The following is a 24,964-nucleotide window of genomic DNA, read 5'->3' on the forward strand; positions in this document are numbered from 1 at the left end:
AGAGGCTGGTGAGCACCGACCCTTGCTAGGCACAGCTCTAAGCACTGCCGTGAATACCTTGTTTACATACACTCAGGGGCCCCGCACCCTTCACCCTAACCTGTTTGTCCCAGGGAGGGCTGCTGCGCTGTGGTCACCAAAGGCAGTGTGGTCTGACTGTCAGACCTTGGGTGAGTTACGACCTACTAATAGTGCCCACCTCAGAGGGTGCTGAAGGAACAAAACAGTGGATTTCTACACTGTAGTGGATTTCAGCAAAGCATGTCAGATAGTCTGGCACATAGAAGGAGCTAAATGAACATCAGCAGCAACAGTGGTAGTAGTGGCAGAACATGCTGGAGTACCCTGTCCTGCCCCAGGCCCTCTGCACCCCCAGCGCCTAGCCAGGAAGGGGTTTTCCTCCCCTTCCTAGTGACTGTGATGACCAAGGCTCTCTGAACACATAGTAAGTGTTGTGGTGAATCCAAATCATGGGGGAATTTGGGGCAGGGAGTTTCCTGCTGCTGGCACATGTCTTTGAAGGCTTCAGGGTTTTAGGCCCCTTGACCAGCTGCCATGGCAGTCCAGGGCATGGAGTATCAGACACAAGATCCACAGAGTTGCCCGAGCCAATATTATCCACGATAGAACATGGGCTGGCCTCTGATTTCTGGAACTTTCTCTCAGGTATCTAAGATTGATGGTGGTTTGCTAAGTCAAGACTTTCTGGAGAGACAGTACTTAGCCAAGCACAAGTTCCACTTTCCACTGCCTAAAATGTTAGTCGTTTTATCAGTTTACTCTGCTGACTTTAGGTAGGATAACAGCATATGGAAAAATACAAATTTTCCCTAAAACTACAAACTGGCAAATCTGGAAAGTTTTAGAGATTCCTAAGCAAAGAGAAATAATTCCCAAAGAAAAGTTGCATTCACTGTGTAAGGACCAGTAAAGATCCTGCACTTCTGGTCCACACCAGGTGGCTGGACAGAGCCACCTTCCTCTTAAGGCTGCTGGGCCCAGAGCTCAGGGCCCCCCACCACCAAGCACACAGAGGCCTCAGGATGGATGAGGTACTGCCCCCAGGCCTTGACCCCGGCAGGGCCACTCTGTCTTCTCTTTCCCCATGGCCCTGTAGGGCCCCTACCATGGGGCTGGGACTCTGGGGGCATGCCTAGGCCCTCCTTGTTGGCCAGAGACTGCCCACGAGGCCTGAGGTGGAATCTATTCTGGACATCATGCTCCTCATTCTGTACCCCAACAGGCTCTGGGGTACATCCTGCCCCTCTGCCCTCCTCCCCATGCACCCACTGCCCAGCCTCAGGCCTCGGCTTGCCCTCTCCAACCAGCTGCCAGACAGAGCTTTCTGACTGTGTTCCTCCCTGCACATCAACTACCAATTCCTCCTGCCACTTGCTTAGACCAGTGGTTCTCAATTGGGGGATATTTTGGTCCCCAGGGGACATTTGGGAACATCTAGAGAAGTTTTTCATTGCTGCAACTTCGGCAAGGCTGTACCTAGTGAGAAGAAGCCAGGGATACCCACAAACACCCTGTAGGGCACAGGGCAGCCCCACTGTAGAGGATGGTCCAGCCCCAGTGTCAGCAGTGTCGATGGGAACCTGTCTAGACAAGGGCCAGATACAAATGTGGAGGCCAAGGCCTTTCAGGAGTAAGCTGCTCCTCCCCTCCTCCCCACCCATCCGAGGATGAGCCTCAGGGCTGGAATTGAGGTGAACAGCAAGGAGGCTCCCGGGGGCCTCAGCTGGATTCCATGTAAGACTTTGGGTGAGAAAACAAAGAATTCCATTGCTTTTAAAAAAAACTGCTCCAAAACCATCATTTTAAATACATCAAATGAGTTAATAACATGTACAACACTGAGAACAATGTCCTACTCATTATAACAAGCAATGAATATTAGTTTCTATTCCATATTCCCAGAATATGCCACTCTTTCCATCCTCTGTGCCCTTGCACACTCTGTTCCTTCTGTCCTGAACACCTTTCCTCCCTTTTCTCCCTGGGGAAACCTCCTCACCTTCAAGACAAGCTCAAGCCTCACTGCATCAGTGAAACTTCCCACCTTCACTCTGGAAGGGAGGAGTCACTCCATCCTCTTTCCCCAAAGCCCTGCAGGGCCCCTACTATAGTGCTTGCTCCTTTCTGTAATCATCTCCACCCAAACAGTACCCCCTGGGATGGGCCTAGAGCTAGTCCTCTGTGCTCAGGTCTGATGCTGGTCACAGGGAGAGGGCAATAGCTGAAACAGAGCTGGGCTGGGGAGAGAGGGTGGGCGGTCAGGGAGTGGGAGAAAGAGAAGGCTTTGGGGGAAGTAGCAGCTCCTCTCCTCCCTCCACAGGCCCTGGTTTAGCTCCATGGGGATATGGGAGAGGGGTAGGATAGCCCTAGATCCGGCTCCAGAGAGTCAGCTCTGCCTCACGGCTGTCAGACCGGGGCCTTTACCATAACTTCCCAAGGGACCTGCTGGTGTCCCTCCTCCCAGGCCACAGAGGCATCCTGCATGGGGCACAGCTGCTGAGCTATGATATGGGTGGTGAGTGTGGGCCGCTGTACTCCCTCCACACAGCTATCTCTGGGCCTGGGCTCTGTTTTCATCACCTCATTGAACCTCCTAACAACCACCATTCACCAGTGGTCAAACCTAGCATTGCCTATGAAGGGCAGACATCCGGATGGGACACACTAAGGCCCCGAAATCATCTCTATAGAATTCCTTCCAAAAATGCACAGTCTGAACCCAGTCATGAAGAAATATCAGACAGACCCAAAGAGTGCACTGGGAAACAACCGACCTGGCCTCTTCAAAAATATCAGTGTCGTAAAACTACTGGTGACAGCACTGAGCACAAGTGCCACCTTTCACTGACTCCCCAGTCACGGAAAACTTCCTAAGACACTATTGGGACAGTTGGGGAATCTGAAAATGGACTGTATCCTAGACAATGTGGCATCAATGTCACATTTCTCCAGTTGTAACTGTGTTGTGGTTCTGCAGGAGAATGTCCTTGTTCCTCGGGGACATGTGCTGAGGGTGCAGGCACAGCAGCAGCACCAGGAGGAACCCTCAGCCAGCTCGGCGCACACACACAAAGCAGACAAGACAACACGGAACAACTGTTGAAGCCAAGGGAGCAACACTGCTCAATAAGCTTTCCACTCTTCTGTATGTTTGAAGTTATTTAAAAAGTTGGGAGGGAAAGTCCTCAAAATAACCCATCTTACCGATGAGGAAACTGGGATTCAGAAAGGGTAGCACTCTAGCCAGGATTCCAACACAGGTCTGGCTGCCTCCGAAGCTCTTGTTCTTTGAAGGTACCCTGCTCCCCACATCCCAGTGTGGGCCGAAAATGCCAAGTGTGCAAAATACCAGCCCTGCCAATGTCTCTCAGTAAAAGTTAATTTGGTCCTGGCAGGGGCTACTTTCCAGGCAGCTGGCTGGTGGTGCTAATGAAATCCCAAGGACAGGTTATTGGGGTTGCCCCAGAATCTGCTCCAAACAGAGCCTCTAGTTACAGCTGGGTGGTTGGAGAGAATACATTTTAAATAAGAAAACCAGCTTCATTTCAAACCCCAGAGGTACACACAGCCTCACAGCCCATTGTCTGAGGGCCTGTTATTTATGGGAACATAACAATACCCACAACCTCAGGGCTCATCGTGTCCTGTCCCTTTGGCACCAGGATGTGTTTTCACTTTTGCTCTATGCTGAGTTTCCAGAAGCTTCCCAGCTAAGTGGAACCATGAGTGATGTCCACTTCTATCGGGGACTCCAGGGTCTGGTGGGCCAGTCATCTAGCTCCTCTGAGCCTCACAGTACCTTTGGGAGAAACAGGGTGATGGCCTCCTCTTGAAGGCTGCAGCAGGAGGAAGAGGACCTGGTGCCAACACAGAGACCACACACTATGGCCCAACTGAGAATGGGAAGATTTCATGTAAAAATACAGATATCCAGGCTTTCTTGAAAAACTAGAAGTGCTAATGCCACCATGACTATAGCCCAGCAATACTGGCGTGGAGCTGAGCAGGCCCAGCCCCTTGAGTTTTCAGGCCTGGACTCCGGCATGTGTCAGGCTCACATGGTGCAGGGAGATGAGGGAAAGGGCTGGCAGCCCACTCCCAGAGCCTGCAACATGCTGGACATCCTTGCACACTGGTTTACTCCTCACAGTCCTTCAAGACAGGATTGTTACCCACCCCCACCCATTTTATCAGATGAAAACCAAGGGCTCCAAAGGCCCTTCAGAAGGATCAGCAACAGTGAGAAAGCTTCCGGGAAAGTGGCCCTGACCAGCAAGGCTCTCGGCTGAGCTACCACATCCAGGGAGTGATTTTAACATGCGCAGCTGTCATTGTTGTTTTATTGTTTTTTAAAACTCCTCTTTCTTAAAACAACACAGAAAACTTCATTTCTTGTTTGTGTTGTGGACTGTACTTTTTTTGTTGTTCTGTTTTTTTTTGTTTTTTTGGAGATGGAGTCTCGCTCTGTCACCCAGGCTAGAGTGCAGTGGCACAATCTGCTCACTGCAACCTCCATCTCCTGGGTTCAAGCGATTCTCCTGCCTCAGTCTCCCAAGTAGCTGGGACTACAGGCATGTAACCACCATGCCCAGCTAATTTTTAAATTTTTATTAGAGATGGGGTTTTGCCAGTCTGGTCTCCAACTCCTGACCTCAGGTGATCCGCTTGCCTCAGCCTCCCCAAGTACGGGGATTACAGGTGTGAGGCACCGCACCTGGCCTGTGGACTGTACTTCTGTGCCAAATGCAACCGCCATTTGCTATGACCAACTGCAGCTGGAGACAGGACATGCTCCAGCTGATCTTGTGCAAGGGGCTATACCCAGGATCTACGCTGTGGCAACACCATCCTGGTCCAGCCCAAGGGCATCAGGCTATGTGGCTGGCTCCGTGGAAGTCCTGAGGCACAGCTCTCCCAGTGGGTGGTGGGAGGAAGAATCATTAGGCAAGTGATTGCAGGAGGCAGCTTTTCAGCAGAGCCCTAGCCTGAGCTGGAGTCAGCACGTGTCACCAGTGCAGAGCTGCTTGGCATTCCAGATGAAATGGGTGACAGGAAAAGGCAGTTTTATTGTAGAGCTGGTTTCTTTAGAGGCCTGATGGAGCTAGTGATATGGCCAGGCAGGCAATGGGGCCACAGCACCAACTGTGGTGCTTCACTCATCTCTGGGTCTGGTTTCAAGGCTGTCTCCCTCCCTGTAAGGTGAGAGGGGGGCATAAGTCCATAATTGGCAGCCTAAGGATGGGTGCAGTAATGTTGCAGTCTCATGGCATCCCTGAGGTAGGCCTTGTGGAAACAGGATGTGGCTCTTGCTTATAGGCACAGGAGTCCACACAGCAGGTGGCTGGTTCAATGTGGAGGTGATACTCAGGGCCAGCAGGAATAGCCTGAGCAGCACCGCTGTGGCACCCTCACCTCCAGGGGCACTGAGACTCCAACTCATTCTCAGACTCCAGTGCAATGCCACTTCCGAGGGAAGCCTTCCCAAGCCCAGACTTGGTTGGGGTCCTACTGTAAGATCTCATGACATTGTGCACCTTCTGTGCGCAGCATGCATGTGGCTGCCAATACACAAATGCTCAGGAGAGTCTGCCAGTGCCAGTGTCCTAATTGTTACAGGCTGAACTGTGTCCCTTCAAATTTATACACTGGAATCCTAACCCCCAGACCTTGGAATGGGACTGTATCTGGAGGCAGGGCTTTTAAAGGTGTAATTAAGATGAAATGAGATCTTTAGGTTGGGTTCTAAACCAATCTGACTGATGTCCTCCAAAATACAGATTAGGACACAGACACGCACAGAGGGACAGCCATGTGAGGACATAGGGAGAAGGCAGCCACCTGCAAGCCAAGAGAGAAGCTGCAGGAGAAACCCACCCTGCAGACACCTTGATCTTGGACTTCCAGGCTCCAGAACTGACAGGAAATGAATGCCTATTGTTTAAGCCACCCCGTCTGTGGTATTCTGTTACGACAGCCCAAGTTGACTAGTACACCAACCCAACAGCCCCATGAGCACAGGGGTCATGTGGGCTGTGGCTCACTGTGGTCTTTCTAGAACCCAACACAAGGATGACATATAACAGGGGCTCAAAAGCACACTGTTGAACAGAGGAGTGATCAGCTGTGAATTGCCAGGGTGCAGGGACTGTGTCTTGTTTGAGCCATGTGCCCAGAACCTAACACTACGTCTGATACCGGGAAAACACTTGCCACACACAAGAGTCGGTGCTTGGTAAAGAAGAGTTAGCTAAAGTCAGGGTGACTGTGCGAGGCCAGAGCCCTCCTGTCTCTGACCTTGAAAATCAGGACCCCAGCTCCTCCTCCTCCTCTGTGCCCTCAGGCTGGCTGCCAGGGCACTGGGGTTGGTCTGATTTTCTTCTCTGCAGAACTGGGGTGATGACAGCCTGGCTTCCCTGGGTTGCTGGCAGGATTGAGTAGTCAGACTACACAAGGGTGTGCTGCCTGGCACAGGGCATGGGCTCAGGGGCAGCAGCTGGTTGTACTGCTGACATTGTCTCAGCTTCAGGCCCTGCCTGCTACCCCCGGGATGGCTATAGGCCCTCATGCTACAAGTCACCCAGGCCAATTCCATTCCTTCTGGTTGCCAGCCCATATGGATGGACCAATGTCCCTGGCCATTTCTTAGAACCAGAGTTTCTATTCCTAGAGTTACTTCTGGGACCTCACCAACACACTGGTCCCCCAAAACCACTGAAGGGGTGTGTCCCCAACTCCTGCAGGCCCGGCCCAGTCCACACTAAATGACCCATATTTCTAGCAAATAGAGCTTCTGGGACTTAGGCCCTGACAAATCTGCCACCTCGTGAACCTGGATCTGAGAGCCCCTGACGATCTGTTGCCTGGTCAGCAGAGAGGTGCGTCAGTTTCTGGGCTGAGCTGAAGCACTTGCTGCTCTGCTTTGTACTGGTCCCAGGAGAGACGTTGGCCATCCACCAGCTCAGGCAAAGCGGGGCATCTGGGGGATGCCTCTACAATTTGGCTTCTGTTTTCAATCAGGAGGGAAAGGTATAATTCTTGTTTTTGACCAAATGTAAAGTGCTTTCCAGGGTCAATAAATTGGAGGGGTCCTGGTGGCACAGCCAATCCCTGCTTGAAAGGTGGCTGGTTAATCTCCCGTGAAGCAGCCTGGCGTGAATGCAGCACTTGCGCTCCTACAGGCATCGTTCCCCAGTGCTCTGTGGTGGGGACAGTGCATGGGTGGGAGAATAACGTGGGGCCCTCAGTGGATATGTGAGCTACCCCACCAAGAGGAAGGGCCGACAGGTGAGGGGTGGGTGCACACAGAACAATTCCAGCCACCACTTAGGGAGCCCCTGCCACAAGTCAGATACTATAGGCAGTCCTCTCCAGGGATTCTATGATTACATTTTCAGCCTTCCTGGAAATCAGAATGACTAGCTCTGGGTTAGCACTGAAGAAGTTGAAGCGCAGAGTGGAAAGTGGCTGGTCCCAATCAGAAGGGAGCCTGGGATGCCCCAGGAGACCCTCCAGGTAACTGGCCCAGAGGCCCCTGCAACCCTGGCCTCGTCTGGCCCGTCCCCTCTCCTAAACCAGAGAGTGGTTTGCAGGAGTGCTGTCCCACTGGGTGTTGGCCCAGAGCTCTCCATCACTCAGGGAGCCCCCTCCCCACTCAGGCTGTTTTACCTTTGACCCCCTCCAGTACCTAGACAGGTCTGTACACAGAGGGCTCAATACACTGTGATGAGGGACAGAGGAGGATGGGATGGGATACCATGCTGAGCCCTGAGACACCTGATTCAGCACAGGGGCCACGGGCTACCAGCTGGAACCCCAGAGTCCTGGGAGAGGGCTGCAGGGCTAAGAGAGCAGAGCCAGCTGGCAGGGCTGGCACTGCCCTCAACAGCAGGTATGCTGTGCCCACTTACTCCTGCTGACCCCTCTGCTTGGTCTCCCTGGGGCAGACAGAGAACTCTTGGCCCATTCACTTACTAACAGTGTAGCTGTGAGCAAACGGCCTGTTTCCTCTCCTGTGGGATGGGGCCATGCTGCCATGCAGGCTGTGGAGGGCTAGACTAAATGGCAGCTCTGGGCCAGGGTTTGGGAGGTGCTCCTGGCCTTCCCAGCCCCTGCTTCCTGCCAGTGCACCCCCACAACAGTGCTGCAGGGCCTGGGGGTCAGGTGCACTCCACAGAGGAGGTACTTGAGCACTGGCAGAGTCAGCAGGAGATGAATGAGGCTGGAAGAGGCCCTGGAGGGGCAGCCTGAGAATTCACATGCCCACTGTATAGGTGAAGGAACTGGAGCTCAGTGCAGGTACCAGGGCCAGGTTCCTGACTCCCCATACCATGGCCTTTCCACTGTCCTGGCCTTTTCCTGACCCTGGTCATGAGGCTGGACCGACCACTGGCCACAGGGTTCTAGCGAAATCACACATCTGATTCTAGCTCTCTATACAGCCTTCTGCTCACTGCTCGCCCTTCTGCTCAGAAGGCTTCTCTTCCAGGAAGCTTGCTCTGGCTCTCCCCTCAGGATGGCCACTTTCCCCCATTCTCGGCCACATGTCCCAGTGGCCACTTGCCATGCTCACTGCGAATGGCTGCTCATGTCTCTGCCTGTCCCACAGGGAAAGCACCCTGGGACAGGACTCTGAGAAGGATCTCAGTATCCCCAGCCTGAGCCCTAAGTCTCAACTAGGTTTGCCGAGCTAAATCGACCGGCAAACCCTGGATTGATTAATTTATTTACTTTTTTGTAGGGATGGGGTCTCGCTTTGCTGCCCAGGCTGGTCTTAAACTTCTGGCTTCAAGCAATTCTCTTGCCTCGGCCTCCCAGAGTGCTGAGATTACAGAGGTGAGCCACTGTGCCTGGTCCCCTTGTTTTAAAGACCAGGAAACTCGAGCCCTCCCCCAAGCTCTGTTCCTAGGCAGCAGCTTTTGAGGGAGTCTGATGAGATTGGTATCTGCCCTCATTGCTGAGGTTCTGGGGAAGCCTGTGGCACATAAAGCACCAGGCTGTTTGGCCTCCACTGTGAGGCTGCAGAAAACAGAGCTGAGTGGCCCTCGTGAGCCTGGGTACTTCATTTGTTCATTCCAGTCCAGTCTATTCCACCAAACTCCTTCATTTATTCATTCATGCAAGCAACACTTCCTATCCCATGTAAATCCATCCCCTTCTGCATGGCACACTGATGGGCATAATTCAGTCATAGCCCCTGCAGCCCTGGGGGTGGGTACAGGGGCAGCGCTGGAGGCAGGATGGCCCAGGAGCCCTCCTCAGGACCCCCTTCAGAGGTGAGCAGCAGTGGCTTTCCTGACTTCCTCTCCCCAGGGGCCACACAGTAGTCATTTCAGGCCCTCTGTCCAAGGGCCCACTGAGCTGAATGACCAACCCTTCCCTTCTCCCACACACCCTGAGGAAGGGAGCTGCACTTCAGTGCCTCACCCCTAGCCTTGCCTATAAGGCACCATGGTGTGGGAAGTCTCGAGCAGAGTAGTTGAGGTGCTCTGGGTTCAAATCTCAGTGCGGATGTTTGCTACCTTTGCCCACGTGTCTGCTTTGTTCTGGCTTTCTTGCGCTGAGTGCCCACCTCTGTGGCTTCACACCTCACTGGGCACAGACTATCCTCACCCTGGCACACAGCAGAGCGGTTTGAAATGGTCTGCTTGTGCAGTGAAACGCGGCGCTTGTTGCAATGGGAACACCAACAACTGCACTGCCCATCCTGCCAGCCCCAGTCTCCTTAGCTGTACCATGGGCAGCCTGACTGCCATGTAGACATCATAGCCCACATTTTGGGGGCTTACTGTTTCTCCTCCTCCTGAGTGCTGGCTCCCCCTGATAATCAGTAAACAGAAGCTCCTTCTGGGGTCTTACCTGTAAGTATAGTTCTCCAAATTTTTTTTCTTTTTCTCATCTGGAATACATTAATTTGTGATTTGTAATAATCAAAAGGTTATTAAAGATCACCGAAAGTAAGATCTCTATTTTAGGGTTTGAATGAGAATTCCAGCTACTCACAAGACCAAGTGCCTGAGACGTGAGCACACTTTTGAGCTCCTGGCACATGGGCAGCACCCACTGCTAGGATGAGGCCACGGTTGTGGCCTTGAGTGGGCTATGTTCTCAATCATGGCTCTCTGGCTAGTATGAGGTAAGCACTTGCAGCTCTGTTCCATGGTCAGTGGTTACCTGGTGAGAATCAGTGACACACGTGCACGCGAGTGGTGATAGGGGCCTGGGGCTTTCCAGTAACAAGGCTTTAAGCTCCACGTGCCCCCAGTGCTAAAGCAGACACACACATGAACTGTCTCAAATCAGCTGGTTCAGGAGCACCCTGTGGGAGAGGGGCCACCTATCATGAATTTGGGCCATTCAAAAAGCTTGCCACATCTTGGCAGGTACACAAAACAACAGCCCTGGGAGATTTTAGATTTACAGAGCATTGTTTCAGGAGATAAGATCATGGGCACATGTGTACCCTTTCCTGTCCTGGAGTAAATGCCCAGTGACTCAGAGCTGTCATTAGGAACAAGTCTGTCTATTCAGCTTCTCACATGATTCTTCTCTAGTTGGGAGTCATTGAGGTGTTCTTTTCTCCCTGCAAAGTGGGAACAGGAGGGGCTGTGGAAGCTGTTGTCCCACCCCCTATCCAGCCTGCCTCTGTGAGTGAGTGCTGATGCCTGGCACACTGAGGCAGAGGGGAGGGTGGCAGCAATGGGACAGATGGCTTGCCAAGATGAGCTTTGGGAGCGTAGCCTCCCAAGCACAGTGCTTCTCCAAGCACCACACGGGCCTCCCAGCTCCAAACTCTTTGAAGACATGACCGCTCTCTAGGGGCATGAACAGAGCTGATGGAGAGGGGCGGGGTGACACAGACTGACCGTGGGCAAAGCCCTCAGGCTCTCCGCTACCCGGCTCCCACCTGTGAGATGGAGATAACAAGACCCACTCCACCCTGCGACCCTTGGGATTTACAAGTGATGCTATGACATGGACAGGAACCTCCTCCATGTCCAGCTCCTTCCTCCAACTATTCTCTCTCCACCAGCACAACTCCCCAGTAGGCTCCTACTGGCATCTTGCTAGGCCTTCTATCCTCCCAGGAAGTACAATTCTGCAAATGGCAAGGTCTTTGAAGGAAGATGTTTTGTAAATATGGGGCTTTCCAATCTTGAGATCCCCCAGGACTCTCTGGGAAGGCTCCTTGGGTATCAGGAAGGATGGGGCCGTTCCCCAGCCCTCTGATTTCCCATAGTACATTCTGGGAGTCAACAGCCCTAGCGTCAGGACCCTTGTCTCTGAGGCAAGAGTCTGTGGCTCCTTAAAACATACTGTTTGCATATTATGGTTCGGCTTCACCTCGTGAACCTGAGGGCCAAGTGTCCTTTCTAAAATTCAAACAGGAGTTATGAGTCGCTAGGGGTCAAACCAGGCCAAAGGCATGCTTTGCTTAGTACAGACAGTTGTAGTTTTTAATCAGGAGATATTACATAAAAATAAAATTAGATAAAATGAGACCCCAGGCCTACATTCCCATGTAGTGAAGAGTTGGCAGGACCCACACAGCAGCTCTCCAGGTCACCACAGTCCCCACCACTCCCTATCACTTGCCACCTGGCCTCTTCAACACCTGCTTGGCCTTGCTGGCATCTGACCTTGCAACCCAAGGTGAGAGACTGATGGGAGGAAACTCAGGGGACTCTTCATTCTGCCTTTCCCAGCCTGGATGCCCTGTAGAGCTGGCAGTGAGGCCCATGAGGTGCATTTGAACCCAGCCCTCTCCACGAACTGTAGGCCGGGAGCCTTACCTTGCCTGGCACCAAAACCCGGGCTTCCCCACCCTGCATGTCCAGGCTACAGCTAGCAATGCACTCTCTCTCCCTTCACCTGGCACTGGATGGCTCAGGCTTCCTGAAGATTCTTTCACAATTAAGGCACTTCAAAAAGGTTAAAAGGGAGGAATCAGCAGGGAGTGGGGGTGGGAGGGATGGAAGGTGGTGGGTGGGATGGAGGAATCTGACCAGTGATATTTAATAAAAAGCTTAAAAGTCACAAACAGGAAGCAGGCAGACTAAAACGTCAACATTGACCTGATGAAGGAATGTGAACTACAGTGGACTGAGGCAGTGCCCCTACACCCCTCCTCCCTCCATTCCCACCCCAGCACCCCGAGAGGCTCCCTCCACTCCCACCCCAGCACCCCAAGAGGCTCCCTCCACTCCCACCCCAGCACCCCGAGAGGCTCCCTCCATTCCCACCCCAGCACCCCAAGAGGCTCCCTTCACTCCCACCCCAGCACCCCAAACAAGACGACTCTTGGTTCTTGCCTGCCCTGGGAATACCCCAGCTCTTACTTTGCCTTGGCCTACAGGAAGAGAGCTCAGGGGAGGTCAGCATGATCCTAGCAGTCCCCAAAGGAGGAGACCATGAGCTCTTCCCTCCGCCTGGTCCAGCAGGGCCTCAGAGCTGTTTAGGGGAAGGATGAGTGCTCTGCAGTATGGCTCCCGACCCAGCTGAAGGAATCCCGGGATCCCTCCCTCCCAGAAAGCTCACAATAGCCGGGGCAGACACGAGGCCTTCGGGGACTGAGGTCTGGATGCTGGCCTGTCTGGCTCATGCCCCCTGCATGCGCCCTGGAGTCCAGAGAGGGGCCCTGTGGGCTCCAGTTTCTGAGGACAACCCACAACCAAACTGAAGGGATGCACAAAGACTCCTGTTTGGCTGAGGTGAGAACGCACAGCCACTGTGGAGCAGTGGGGAGGACAGGACAGAATTTTAGAGCTTCACCGCTGGAGGCCTCCCATGGCTGGGTACCTCTGCCTCCCCTGCCCCAGCCCCACCTTGACAGAGGCCTTAGGGGCTGCAAACAGGGAGTAAAGTGCCCTGGAGAAGCACAGCCTCTGTGACCACTGTCCTCACTCATGAGAAGGCAGATGCTATCTTTGGGCAGTGGAAGGATTTTGGAAGGAAAGGGTTCCCTGGCAAGGCTGTCAGGAGAGGGAAGGGTGATCATGCCACCTGTGAGCACCGAGGCAGCTCGGGTCTCTGTTTTCCAGCGGGAGCCACGGCACTACCTTCTCTCTAGGAGATCTGACACAAAATGCCATAAACCAACCTTGGTTGCTCCCCTGATCCAAACCTCCCCATGGCTTTCCATCCTCACAGGATCAACCTTGAGCCCTGGAGTTATGTAGAGGACAGTAACATGTCAATATAAAATCAGGAGTGGGTAAAGGTGTTCCCCGTAAAATTCTTCAACTTTGCTGTATGTTTGAAAATTTTCGTAATTTTTACTGTATTATGAAATACAACAGAATTGTACTGGGTTAGTTGTATCTGGTACAATTGTATAGGGGATAAAGGATAGTGGGGAGCTGGGGGTGGTGGCACACAACTGAGTCCCAGCTATTCAGGAGGCTGAAGCAGGAGGATGGTTTGAGACTGGGAGGTCAAGGCTTTAGTGAGCCTTGATTGCATCACTGCATTCTATTCCAGAGACAGAGTGAGACTGTCTCTAAAAAAAAGGTAGTGGCTCATGGCGCATTCGTAGGAACACAGGCTTCCGTCCTTCCCATGGCTCCCGGTGCACAGTATGAGCCCTGGCCTGTGTCCTGCACACCTCTCTGCTCAGTGCACTTCTGCCAAACAACTGACCTGCAAATGCACTTGGAGCTCACTGTCACCCCAGGGCCTTTGCCTTCACTTCCCCCTTTCTGTGGCATGCTCTCCCTGACTACCCATGTGGCTCCTTCCCTCCCTCTGTCCTTCCCTGATCACCCTATCCAAAGCAGCATGCTCAGCAATTCCATCCCATCCCTGCTTTATCTTTCTACGCGGTGCCTACTGCCATCTGACAGGGATTTCTTTAGTATGTTTATTGTTTGTACCTTCCTACAACTGTAAGCTCCATATCCCCAGCACCAAGCACAATGCCTGTGACTCAGAAGAACACGATGCATTGTAGGCTGAATAAATGCACAAGTGATTGAAGGATGAGTTCACTGACAAAATCCAAGGGCTCTCCAGCAGCAAACACACACCCTCTGACCCAGCCCGTGGACAGGCCCCAGCACAAACTCAGTGGGCAGTGCTGAGTCTGGGGGTCTGTGCTGGGCAAAGGAGGGTGACAATTCACATCCCTGGAAACCCTACCAGGTGCCAGGATGGTATGCTAGGCCCCCAGCGGTCTCCCTCAACTGCTCTCCTCCAAACTGCCTGTAAGCTCAGTCTTATTCCTGCCTCCACAGAGAAACCGAGGAGCAGGCCCAAGTCCCCCTCAGATGGTAAATGGTGCAGTGGGAACTCAGACTCCAATCTTGACCCTGCTCAGACCAGATCTTCACTCCACATCCAGGCTCTTCTCAGAACCCATACTGGCTTCCCAGCCAGAGGCCATGCCGCCATGCAGGCCAAGTCACCCCGTGTCTCGGTAAAGGCAGGATTAGGAACCTGAGCCGAGGAGCGCCGCCTTGGCACTGCCTCTGCCATCTCTCTGTGCCCCGCACGGTGTCCCTAAACTGGGAGGAAGTGGCTGCACTTACCTGGGATGTGGATCTTGAACTTGCCGCTCTGGCCGAAGGCACTGTCGATGATGCCCAGTTCTCCAGTGGACAGGTGCACCTTGAGCCCCACGAAGAGCTGGATGTTGGTCTCCTTTTTAAACAGGGAGCGGCCGATCACACTGTAGTCATCCATCGCCTGTCCCCACACACCCAGCCACAGACAGAGGGCGTTAGTGGTGCACACTGAAAGAGCTGTGACTGTGTGCCTAGCCCCAGCTCTCCCGGGCCCTGGGCATGGCTGGCTGCTGCCTGCTCTAGGAACCCTGGGGGTAGCAGGGCAATGAGCCCACCTAACAGATAACGAAATGCATGGGAGCAGGGCAGAAACCTGGGACTGACAACTGCCACTGTAACAATGGGCCCTTCAAAACTGGCACGCTGTGAGCACTTTCCACAGAGAGCACCTCAGTCCCCACAGCAGCTCTGTGGCGGCACTTTACAGATGAGGAAATGGAGGCATGGCACAGTTCTGTCATCTATCCAAGGTCACAGAGCACAGGGGGTAGAAGTAGCTTTGAATTCAAGCCCCTGTTGCAGGCCCCCCCACCCCCAGGGGGCCACAATGACCCAGCCTGTCCCCAGGGCACCTGCCTAGATAGCCAGCAGCACTCTCCTTGAAGCTGTCACAGTCACCCAGGCCACTCCTGAGCCTGCATCCGAGGCCTTCTAGAACTGGCCTCCTCATTCCAGTTTCCCCTCCCACAGGAGCCCTGGAAAGCCTGGCCTTTGTCTCCCACCCGCTGCACACACCCCTATGCACGTTGGCCCGAGGCTTTACTTTTGCTCACTCTAGCTGTGCGTGGAAGCCCGTCTTGGCCTGGCCCACTTTTCCTCCACAGGCCTACCTCCTTTCCTCCATGACACCCTCCCTCAGTTCAGGCAGAATTGCTTGTTTCCCCTAGCCCCTGTTGGCCATGGCCAGGCCTTTGCAGAGCTCGTATCTCCTGCTGGCCACGTTGGCCACTGCTGTCACTTTGTGGGTGCCCAGGCTGAGAGGAGGGACACACATGTCTGTGGAAAATGTCAGCTTGGTGTAGCCCTGATTTCACCATGAGCTATGTTCATCCTGAACCTTCTCCCCAGAGGCTCGATCAGCAACTGGTAGTGTCACTCCCTCCCTTCTGAGTCTCTGGCAGCTCCAGCCCAGGTACCGCTTTTGGGATGGCAGCATGGCCAGGTGGCCTTGCCTGCCCTGCCCAGCTCCTCACCCCACCCCTGCTCTGTAGATCCTGCCTCCAGTAGCAAACTTGGGCCCCATGATAAGAAAAGCCCACCAGTCTGACAGCTGCTATGGAAATGAGCAATGCACATACAATCTGCACCATCAATTTCACTTCTAGGAATGCAACCCACTGATGTGCTTGCTGGAGAAGATGTCAGGATAGGAGATCCACCCAAGGTCACTCACTGCAGCAGTGTTTACAGCAGCAAAAGTTGACAATGACTTAGAAGTCCAGCCTGAGTTCAACAAGTGGAGCACAGCCTCCAGAGGTGATGATGTGACCACAGAGAAGAGCAGGCAGCATGTACGGACAGATACAAAAACTCCTAGAGTATTGTGTTTCACGTTAAAAAGCAGAGTTCGAGGCATAGGGCATGTTGCAGGCTGTGTATGGATGGGGGCAGGGCAGGGGTGCATACACAGAAGTAATCAGGAGAAACTGATGTCTCCAGGAAAGGGAGCAGGGTGCCTGGGGACTTTTCACCATATACCTTTTCTATCTTTGGCTACTGAAATACATGAATGCATCACCTATTCACAAATAAATTAATAGAATTTAAAAATGTAAAAACAAACCAAGAAGTGCATTTCTTCTACCCACACCAGTCGGACCTCCCATCCTCTCCTGACATCTCCAAAGACAGAACATTTTCCTTTGATGGCCTCCGGTCTAGCAAGGGTGACAATTGCAACCCCTCGTCCCCACCCAGGCAGCTTTCATTGGTTCTCATGCATTGTGGTCACCCCAGAGAGCTACTACTCGGGCCTCTGCATAGCTAGGCCCTGGGGTTACATCTGACTGAGATATAAGACCTGCCCTCCAGCATTGCAGTGGCCAAGAAACAAAAAAGGCACAGTCCCTGGACTAAGAGCTTACAACTTTCTCAGAGAAACAGCTTGTAAGAGGCCCCACCAGGACCAAAGGGATAATACAGGCAGGTGTCCTTAGCAGAGCAGAAAGTTCTCAATAAGTCGATATTAACGTTCTTGTTTTACTCCTACAAGAGCCTACCATGAAACAGGCCTGTAGCTGTGAACAATCACATGTGCTAGAGGAACATAACAGAATTCTCCCTCCACCCCACAGCCCACAGCCTTTGCACTTCTCAGCGACAGATCCTATGAGTGCCTCATCTCTGTGCAGCCCCTGGTGCCCAGCAGCACCCGGCCCAGAGCAGGCTCAAATCAAGGCCTGGTGCCTACAGCATCCTCTGTGGCCCACGGCTCCCTCTTCCTATACTCCAGCCCCCACTCCTCTCCAATCTTCATCCTGCCCTGTCTCTCTTCAGAGCACAGATCGCCACCTGACGTTATGCCATTGATCTTATCTGTTTACTTGTTTATTGCTTCCAACCAGAGCACAAGCTCCAGGCAGAAATATGTCCCTCTCCTTCACAGCTACCTTCCCTGCACATGAAACAGGCGCTTACTATCTATTCCTTGAATGTGTGAGTAAATGTTGAAAGAATACATGGCTGTAGTTGTTGGTACATTTGCAAGGCTCACTCATGCCTGTAGGCTTTTTTTTTTTTTAACAGCTTCATTCAGCTATAACTGATATACAATAACATGAACATATTAAAAGTAAATAATTGGATAAGTCTAAATTTGTGTATACATATACATGCCTGTGAAACCATCATCATGATCAAGCTAATGGACGTATTTATCACCCCCCGGTCCTCATATCCCTCTGTTACGCCTCCCTCCCTGCCTGTGTGGCGCTCCTGTAATGCTAGTCCCAGCTTGTCCACTGGGGACTCTACTCCCACCTAAGGCCCACCTTGGGCATTTCCTCCTTCAGACAGCTTCCCGACATTGCAGGCACCTCCTCTCCCCTTGGCCCCCAGGACTGAGGCCAAGACCCCTCTGTTCTGAGAGCCTGGCCACTATGTCTTATCCCTGACAGCTGACCTGTCTGTCTCCCTCCTCAGACTGGGAGTTCTGCGGGGAAAGGGTTCCATGTACCTCACGTGGCCCCGACCCACCACAGGCTTGGTGAATGGGCGCTCACTGAGTGTGAGGAGGCCAACTGCACTAGTCCCATGCATGACATCAAGAAGAAGACGCCGGGGGGTAGAAATACATTACTCAAGTGGCTATCCCAAGGATATGTCCTTGGGAGACACGATTCATCTGAGAGTGAGCCAATAGCCCAGCCTGGGCTAGTTTCCTCCTGTCTACCTGGGAGAACACAGTGACAGATCACTGTGCTGGCACAGTGACAGTCCCCAGTGCTGGTTCCCTCATGCTAAACACAGCAGGCCCACTGCTCAGCCTCCCAGTGGGCCTAGAGGCCTGGCTCCAGGGTAATCAGAGCCTGGGATGGCAGGCATGCTACCTATTAGCCTTCCAGAAGACGTTTACTACATCTTCTCCCCTGCCCCCTCCTTTCTTTTGGTTATAAAATATTAACTTTAAAAAGCTAAATGCCACAAAGACAGCAGAGGATCCATCTTTCCCCAAGCCAGGGTCTTGCAATGAGGGCAGACTAATTTTATTAACTTCAGGGGAACTTCAAAAAGCTCCAGGGCTTTCATGCCAGACAGAGACGACCCCAAAGTTAGTTTAAGTGCTACATAAACAAAAGACTAGGGCCAGGGGAAGCTGAGGGCTCCAAGCGTTCCTTGTTTATGTTCTCATCTGACCTAGTGGGCCAGTGCACAGGCTGGTTGGCCCCCGGAATCCTGCTGGTGTGTGGTGCAGCTCGGTTCACTGACCTACATTCCCACAATATTGTTTTAAGCATCCGGGATAAGGTAAGGAGTGAGTGGGCTTTTTCTGACCTTCTGAGGAGGGCCTCTGGGGCTGGAGTGGCAGTTTAGAAAGGATTTCAAGTTCAAAGGGAGTGTCTCTGTCGCTCCTGCTCTCTTGTTTTATGGCTTGGCTAGAAGACACAATAGTGCTGAGTGGGTGAAGCATACTCTCCTGCGAACTTCTGTGTCTGCAATTCCATTTGTTGGGGGAGGCACTGTGAGGGCAGGAGCTGGACGTCTGCACAGTCAGGAACCCCGTGTGGTCTCGAGAGTGCTGGCAAGACTGCCTGCTAGTGGCCCCACACTGTCATTTCACAGCAGCTGGGTGGATCTTTGCATTTGTGTCGGTCCCACAGAGGACACTGGCACTCTGGGCATGGCCGCCCCAGGGGAGGGGAGGCTGGGGAAGCAGAGAAAAGTCAGCCATGTCATGGGTGAGGTGTCCCCATATCGTTATTTAATCTTTAGGAAAGCCCTGACAGGAACAGGAGGCTCAGTAAAGTGAAATGATTTGCTCAAAGTCATGCAGGTAGTGAGTGTGGCAATGCCCCATTCCACCTCAGACTATCTAGATCCAGAGGCTGGTGCTTTTCCTGCCGCAGGAAGGGCTAGGCTCTGTCTGCCGGGAGATGCCACAGCAGCAAATGGGCCCAGACGACTTTCTCCATCCTTTGGCTCACCAGAGCCATGCCATGACTGGCTGGACACAAATGGGCCTAGAAATCTGGCCCAGGGACACTGGGCAGCCCCATCCCTGCCAGTCCCAGCTATGGGAAACCCCAAGTCACTGCAGAAGACAATCCCCAAGTTCAGGGACCCCAGCCCCTCCCAGGTTATTTGGAAGGGAGGAGGAGAGGAGGGAAAGAGGGCAGATCCTGGCCCTCAAGATGCAGCACTTATAGTAGGGCCCAAATACGTCACTGTCACAAGAAGATGTTCCAGCCCAGTCAGCCCCTGCCGCACTGAGAAGGACTACACTGCTGTTGGAGGAAGGCTAAACTTTCCCCACCTATGGTTATAGGGGCCAAGAGGCAAACTGCCCTTCCCATGAAATCCAAATAGTCAATTTCCAGTAAAGCAAGTCCTTACTTCATGTCATCGAAAGTTCTTAGAAACTGTTACTTTAAACAAAATAATGCACAGCAGGCCCTTAAATAATGTTGCTTTATTCCAAGTTATTTGAATATATATCAAAGTTATTTTGTTATAACATTAATGAAAAAAATAAACTGGTTTTGTTATACATCCTTTCCCTTAAACTCATGGTTTCCAAGAAGCTAGTGACAATGTTAAGTGAGGATTTACCGTACAGGTCTCCATAACTGGAAAAAAAATGGGCACACTGGAGACAACAGAAGAAGAGAAAAGGCACGGCACTGCTAGCACCACAGGTTAGAACCTGGACTCTGGAGCCAGACCACCTGCATTCAAATCCCAAGTCTGGGTGCCTAGGGACTCTGGCCAGAGGCCTAACCTCTGTGGGTGCGGGCATCTTCATCTATAATATGGGGAAACAGAATTGCTGGAGGTTTAAATGGGTGCAGGGGAGTACTTGTAAACAGTTGTTTTTGGTCTGGCCTCTGCCTGCCCCATCCCTGGGCAGAGCACTCTCCCTCCCTTAGGACTCCCTCAGACACACCACACAGAACTACAGAGGCAGCAGATGTAGGGCCTAGACTCAATGGCCGCCACCTGCAGATCTGAGAAGACATCGCTGACTAATGGAAGGCCCCCTCCAAGAGACTGCTGGCCTCAGAATCGGACAGAGGGTTGCACTGGGAATTGGCTACAGAGAAGCCTGTGTGCCTGTCTCTCAGCACAGCAGTGGCTTATCTATACCAGCCTCACCAGCTGGATGCGGGGAGGGGAGGAAGGCAGTCCTGGAAGGCAGAAGCTGGGCTGACCACATTTTTGCATCTCCAAAACCTATACCTCCAGAAACTACCACTGTGTGTACTGGGGGCGAGGACTCAGTGATTGTCAGCTGCATGAAACCTCATTTAATCAGAAGGAAGTCTGGCTAGAAAGGGGGAGACAGCCCTTCCTACAGGATGCTGTGAGGCCTACATCTCTGGAGAACTTCAGGAAGACCAGGGGTCATGATCTGTCCTGGGGGTCAGGAGGTGAGGACGGGGAAACATGGCTTGGTCTGTCCTGTCCATCACTAGAAGGTGTGTGCATGCGTGTGTTATGGTTGGGTTCTTCACCAAATTATAGACTCTTCCAGCTAAAGGAGAGAGACCTCAGAGATCAGACACAAGCACATCCAATAAGGAAAGACCTTCAGAGAACAGTTGGAGGGTTTTCATTTTGAAATCAATCATTGTGACATCAAACCAAAGGCAATGCATGTGGGATCTGCTCAGTAGGCCTTGCTTCTAGGGAACAATGCTGAATCCAGGTCAGCACAGTTACAACAATGGCGCTAAGTGGGGATTCTCACTGTCTGCATGAATAATTTGCTCTATTTATTAGCCTTCAGTCACTGGAGGGACTGAGCTCCTAAGGAGCAGTCACTGTGCACATGGAAGTCCAGGTCTTTGCTTACACGCCAGGTGAGTCCCCATTGTCCCTGGCCTTTGAGCAGGGACTTGGCTGCCGGTGCACATAATTATGTCATTACATGTGTGTGTCTTTCTCTTTCAGGGCTTGGCTCCCATGATGAGGATTGGGAATTGCCCAACCTGTGAAGTGACCATTCTAATTCAAATTGTAGAAGTGATATGAAGGAAGGCAGGAAAACCTGCCATGAAATGGAGGCCTGTGCCGACTCCAGGTATGCAGTGAGGAGAACCACGTGCGCAGGACAGGAATGGCTTGGGAGGCCTGACTTCTGACTCTGCCTCTTACAGCTCTACGACCTTGAGCAAGGGATTTCTCTGAAACTCAGTTTCTTCCTTGAAAAAGGCTATTGTTAGGATCGGGGTGTTGATGTTGATGATAACACCTAAGACTTGACAGAGAATGATGACCCAGAGGAAAGAATCTCAATTAGTGGATGTCAAATTGTGGGACAAGCTGAAGAATAAGACAGCATTTGGTGCAGGAGATCTCAGATGCACAGAAATCACAAGATCCAGTTATCTAATCTGCCCGAGAAGCCAGAAGAACAGAACATGTACTCAACACCAACCACATGCTTGGAGCTGCCCACAGCTCTCTGCTTCTCTCCCTCTTACCCGCCCCACCAGCAAAGTCCTCTCGGAAGACAGAAGCCAGCAGTCCTTGGATCCAATGAGGAAGGGGAAGAACTCAGAGGCTGCCTGATTATGGATGAGTCCCTTAAAAATGAGGTGTTAACTCTTCTAAGCCACTTGAAAGCCACCAGGATTGACAAATTCTGGAAGGGGCCTTAGGATGATGGTGTTATTCCAGTATCATCAGAAAACTTTCCCCACGGATAGTGCCTCCTCCTCAGTGCAGGCCACGGTCTGGTGTGTTGGGAAGAGCAGAGGCCCTAAAGTAGCCCAGGTCTCATCAATGCCTGACCAGCTCTTAAAGAAGAAACAGGTTCTGGGGGAGAGTGAGTTGCCCACAGCCACACTGAGCTTGTGCCCAGCTCAGTCCATCAGTTTCTAGAACTGGCTCTTTCCAGCATGTCAAGTTGTCCTGCTCCTGTGTCTCTATACGGGCAAAAAAGCAATTTTCAAGGGGAGGTGAACAAGCACTCCAGCAGCCAAGCACGATGCTTAGTTATCACACTCTGACACTGGAAGTCAGAAGAAAGGCTGAGGATTTGGGTTGGGACCAGAATACGAGGGCAGCCATTTGATCATCTCCCTGGGAAAAGAGCTTCTCAACCTCTGTTTCAGGGGAACCTCTGTTTTCTCAAGTAGGCTGGGAGCCAGTGTGGCCTTCAACCCTCTGGCAGGGACCCAGGGGGTTGAGGGCCAACCTCAGGGGGCTGAGGGCCAACAGAACAGGTTGAGTGGCCAGCTAGACCACAGCATGGCTTCTGGCAAGGGCAAGGGGCCCTGCAGCTGATCCGCTAGGGCCCACCAAGCCTGCCAGACCATCCCTGCTCAGAATGATGGGCCCAAGTTGTGCCAGAGGCAGGTCATAAGCCAGCCTGCACCCCAGGCCAGCACGCTCCCTGGTGCCCTGGGCACATTTAACAAGCCGTCGGCAGTGGAGTGGGGCAGAGCCAGGAGCCAGGAGGCAGCGCCGCTTCAGACTTCAAAGCTGGTGAGTGCTCCTGATGGCATCTGCGTGTTTACACTTGGTTGGGCTGATGCTGCCAGCTCCTGTGGCCCAGCCCTAAGGCCTTCCCTGACCGGCGCCAGTGGGTGCCAGACCCAGGATGGCTGGCACACCTGGCCTTACCCCACCTCTGTGGGAGGGGGACAGCGTCTGCTATCACCCTAGCTGGGAACCCAGGCATCTGCATTTCCAGAGGAAAGGCCAAATAAATAGTACCGATAATACCCACTGTTTACTCAGGACCCATTCTGTGCCAGGTGGAGTACTCAGCATGTTACATATAGCACATATACCTGCCATGCCCTGGGACCCAACTGCCAGCCAGCTAACATGCTAAGGTTGGGTATTGTCTTTGTCCTACAGGTGGTGTAGACCTAAAACAGATTTCTGAGTAAGAGCTGGCAGGACCCCATTTGTTTTGCAGAAAATTACTGGGGTGGAGCTGTGCACGCTGCCAGGTGTAGGGAGGGCTGTGGTGAGACCCCCGAGAAGGTGGTACCTTGGGGAGGTGAGGAGGGCATCCTGGGGCGTGGTAACAGTGAGAAGTCTGCTGTGGAAGCCGGCAGGTATTGCAGAGCACTCACTGTCCTAAGCACCAGACCCTCACCTGCCCCACCTCCTTCATGTTCACACAGTCCTGAGAAGTCGTGATTGTTGCTAGTGGAGAAGCCTGGCTCCATAAGGTGAGTGGCTGCCAGACCATTGAGCTCTGCGGCTCCAGACAGACCAGATGCCCAGAGCCTCAGGGCGAGACTAGGATACAGAAGGGTAGGTGAGAGAGGCTGAGCCTCCCCTTTCCAGGCTGCCCGGGCTGGCCCTGCTCCAAGGATTTCTCTAGCACAGGTGACCTAGAACACCCCCCATAGCCCCCAACCTGCATCACTCCCCCTGCTGGGTGAAGGGCCTAGCTTCGATGGCTGGTCCTGCCTGTCTCTTTAAGCTCCTTGCTCCTGCCTTCCCAGATGCCCAGGGCTAGGCATTGCTTGGCCTCTATGCTTTACAGAAGCAGTCCCTGGACCTGGAATGCCCCTCCTCCACCTTCCTGTTTCCCCCCACGGTCCCTAGTGTCTGAGCAGTGAACCTTGCAGTCTTATAAGATACACTTAAAAGGTCACCACTTTGTGCTTTTCCCTCACCAGCCTACTTCCTCCCACCTTGGCAGAGTTCCTTGTTTCCTCTCCTAGCCCTTTGCATATTCCTCTGATGCAGGCATGAGTCTCTGTCCTTGACTAGAAAGACCCAGTTTTCTATGAGGCTTTGGATCACCAGAGGAGGAGCAGCTGGTCTGAATCTGCATGTGGCTGAGATGCAAGTGACCTCCTGGGGACATGGCCCAGTGGTTCCAGCCTCAGCTTTTATACATCCTTCACCCCACATCATTTTTGCTAGATCTTTGCATACCTGACCTACTATTTACCTAATATTTTTCTTTACATCTGCCTAGAAAGGAGACTTTATATAGTACCCTAAAGAAAAGAGTCACTAGCCATAAACAGAGGAAGCTAATGGTAAAAGTACATACAATACAAAAAAAAAACCTCAAAGAATAATCCTAGTTACATACTATTGCTACTATAAGGCTCTGGAATCTTGGCCTTGTTTTCTATTTGTTAAAAAGCAGGTTAGATGTAATAGAGGAGTGTTCAAGACACCTTTGAACAAATCTAAAGCTTTCTCTGCAAAGTAATCAAAAGATTGAAAGAACACTGAAAAAGAGAAAAATGTTATTACTAAGAGACTCAACATTCTATGATAGTATGAGAAACAGCCTTAACCAAATGAGGAGCAATTTACTGCTTGTTAATTCCCAAACCTAGAATATGTGAAAGAATGAACACACACACAGGCATACGCACACCTTGTATCTCTCTCTCTCTCCATATGTGCCTATATCTACATATAACTGCTTTATTTCTAATTTTAGTGGTTCATGATTTTACTTTTTAAAATCTATTAGGGTTTTTTTCTCTGTGGCCACAAATACAACTACAATCTAAGTTCCATGTGGGCAGAGATTTTTGTCTTTTTTCATTCACTGTTACATCCCTAGCCCTTAAGACAACACACAGTAGATGTTCTACAAATATTTGTTTAATGTCAACTGTTGAATATTCAGTTTTTGTAAATGTTCCATAGGCATAGAAAAAAAAGTGTATACTCTATTCAAGAAGTGTAAGAGTTTACATTTATCTAAAAATCAAGCTTATTGATTATATTCTGCC

The 24,964-nt window shown here is 52.1% G+C and overlaps 1 protein-coding gene across 10 annotated transcripts in view; it reads right to left on the minus strand.

Annotated features, from left to right (window-relative positions):
• EEFSEC (eukaryotic elongation factor, selenocysteine-tRNA specific) overlaps positions 1 to 24,964 on the minus strand; it is a 253,633-nt gene that overhangs the window by 34,577 nt on the left and 194,092 nt on the right. For 3 of the 10 annotated variants that reach the window (XM_015130096.3, XM_001098682.5, XM_077993680.1), the window contains one exon: positions 14,544 to 14,700. The exons of 2 other annotated variants lie outside the window; for them this stretch is intronic. In XM_015130096.3, coding sequence (XP_014985582.3) covers positions 14,544 to 14,700 — 157 coding nt within the window. Of the gene's footprint in view, positions 1 to 1,791; positions 3,858 to 4,326; positions 5,214 to 14,543; positions 14,701 to 24,964 lie in introns of those variants that run through there. 5 more of the 10 variants (XM_077993684.1, XM_077993681.1, XM_077993683.1 and 2 more) reach the window with 4 other exon arrangements.

Source organism: Macaca mulatta, chromosome 2 (assembly GCF_049350105.2).
Source record: "Macaca mulatta isolate MMU2019108-1 chromosome 2, T2T-MMU8v2.0, whole genome shotgun sequence".
Lineage (NCBI taxonomy): Eukaryota > Metazoa > Chordata > Mammalia > Primates > Cercopithecidae > Macaca > Macaca mulatta.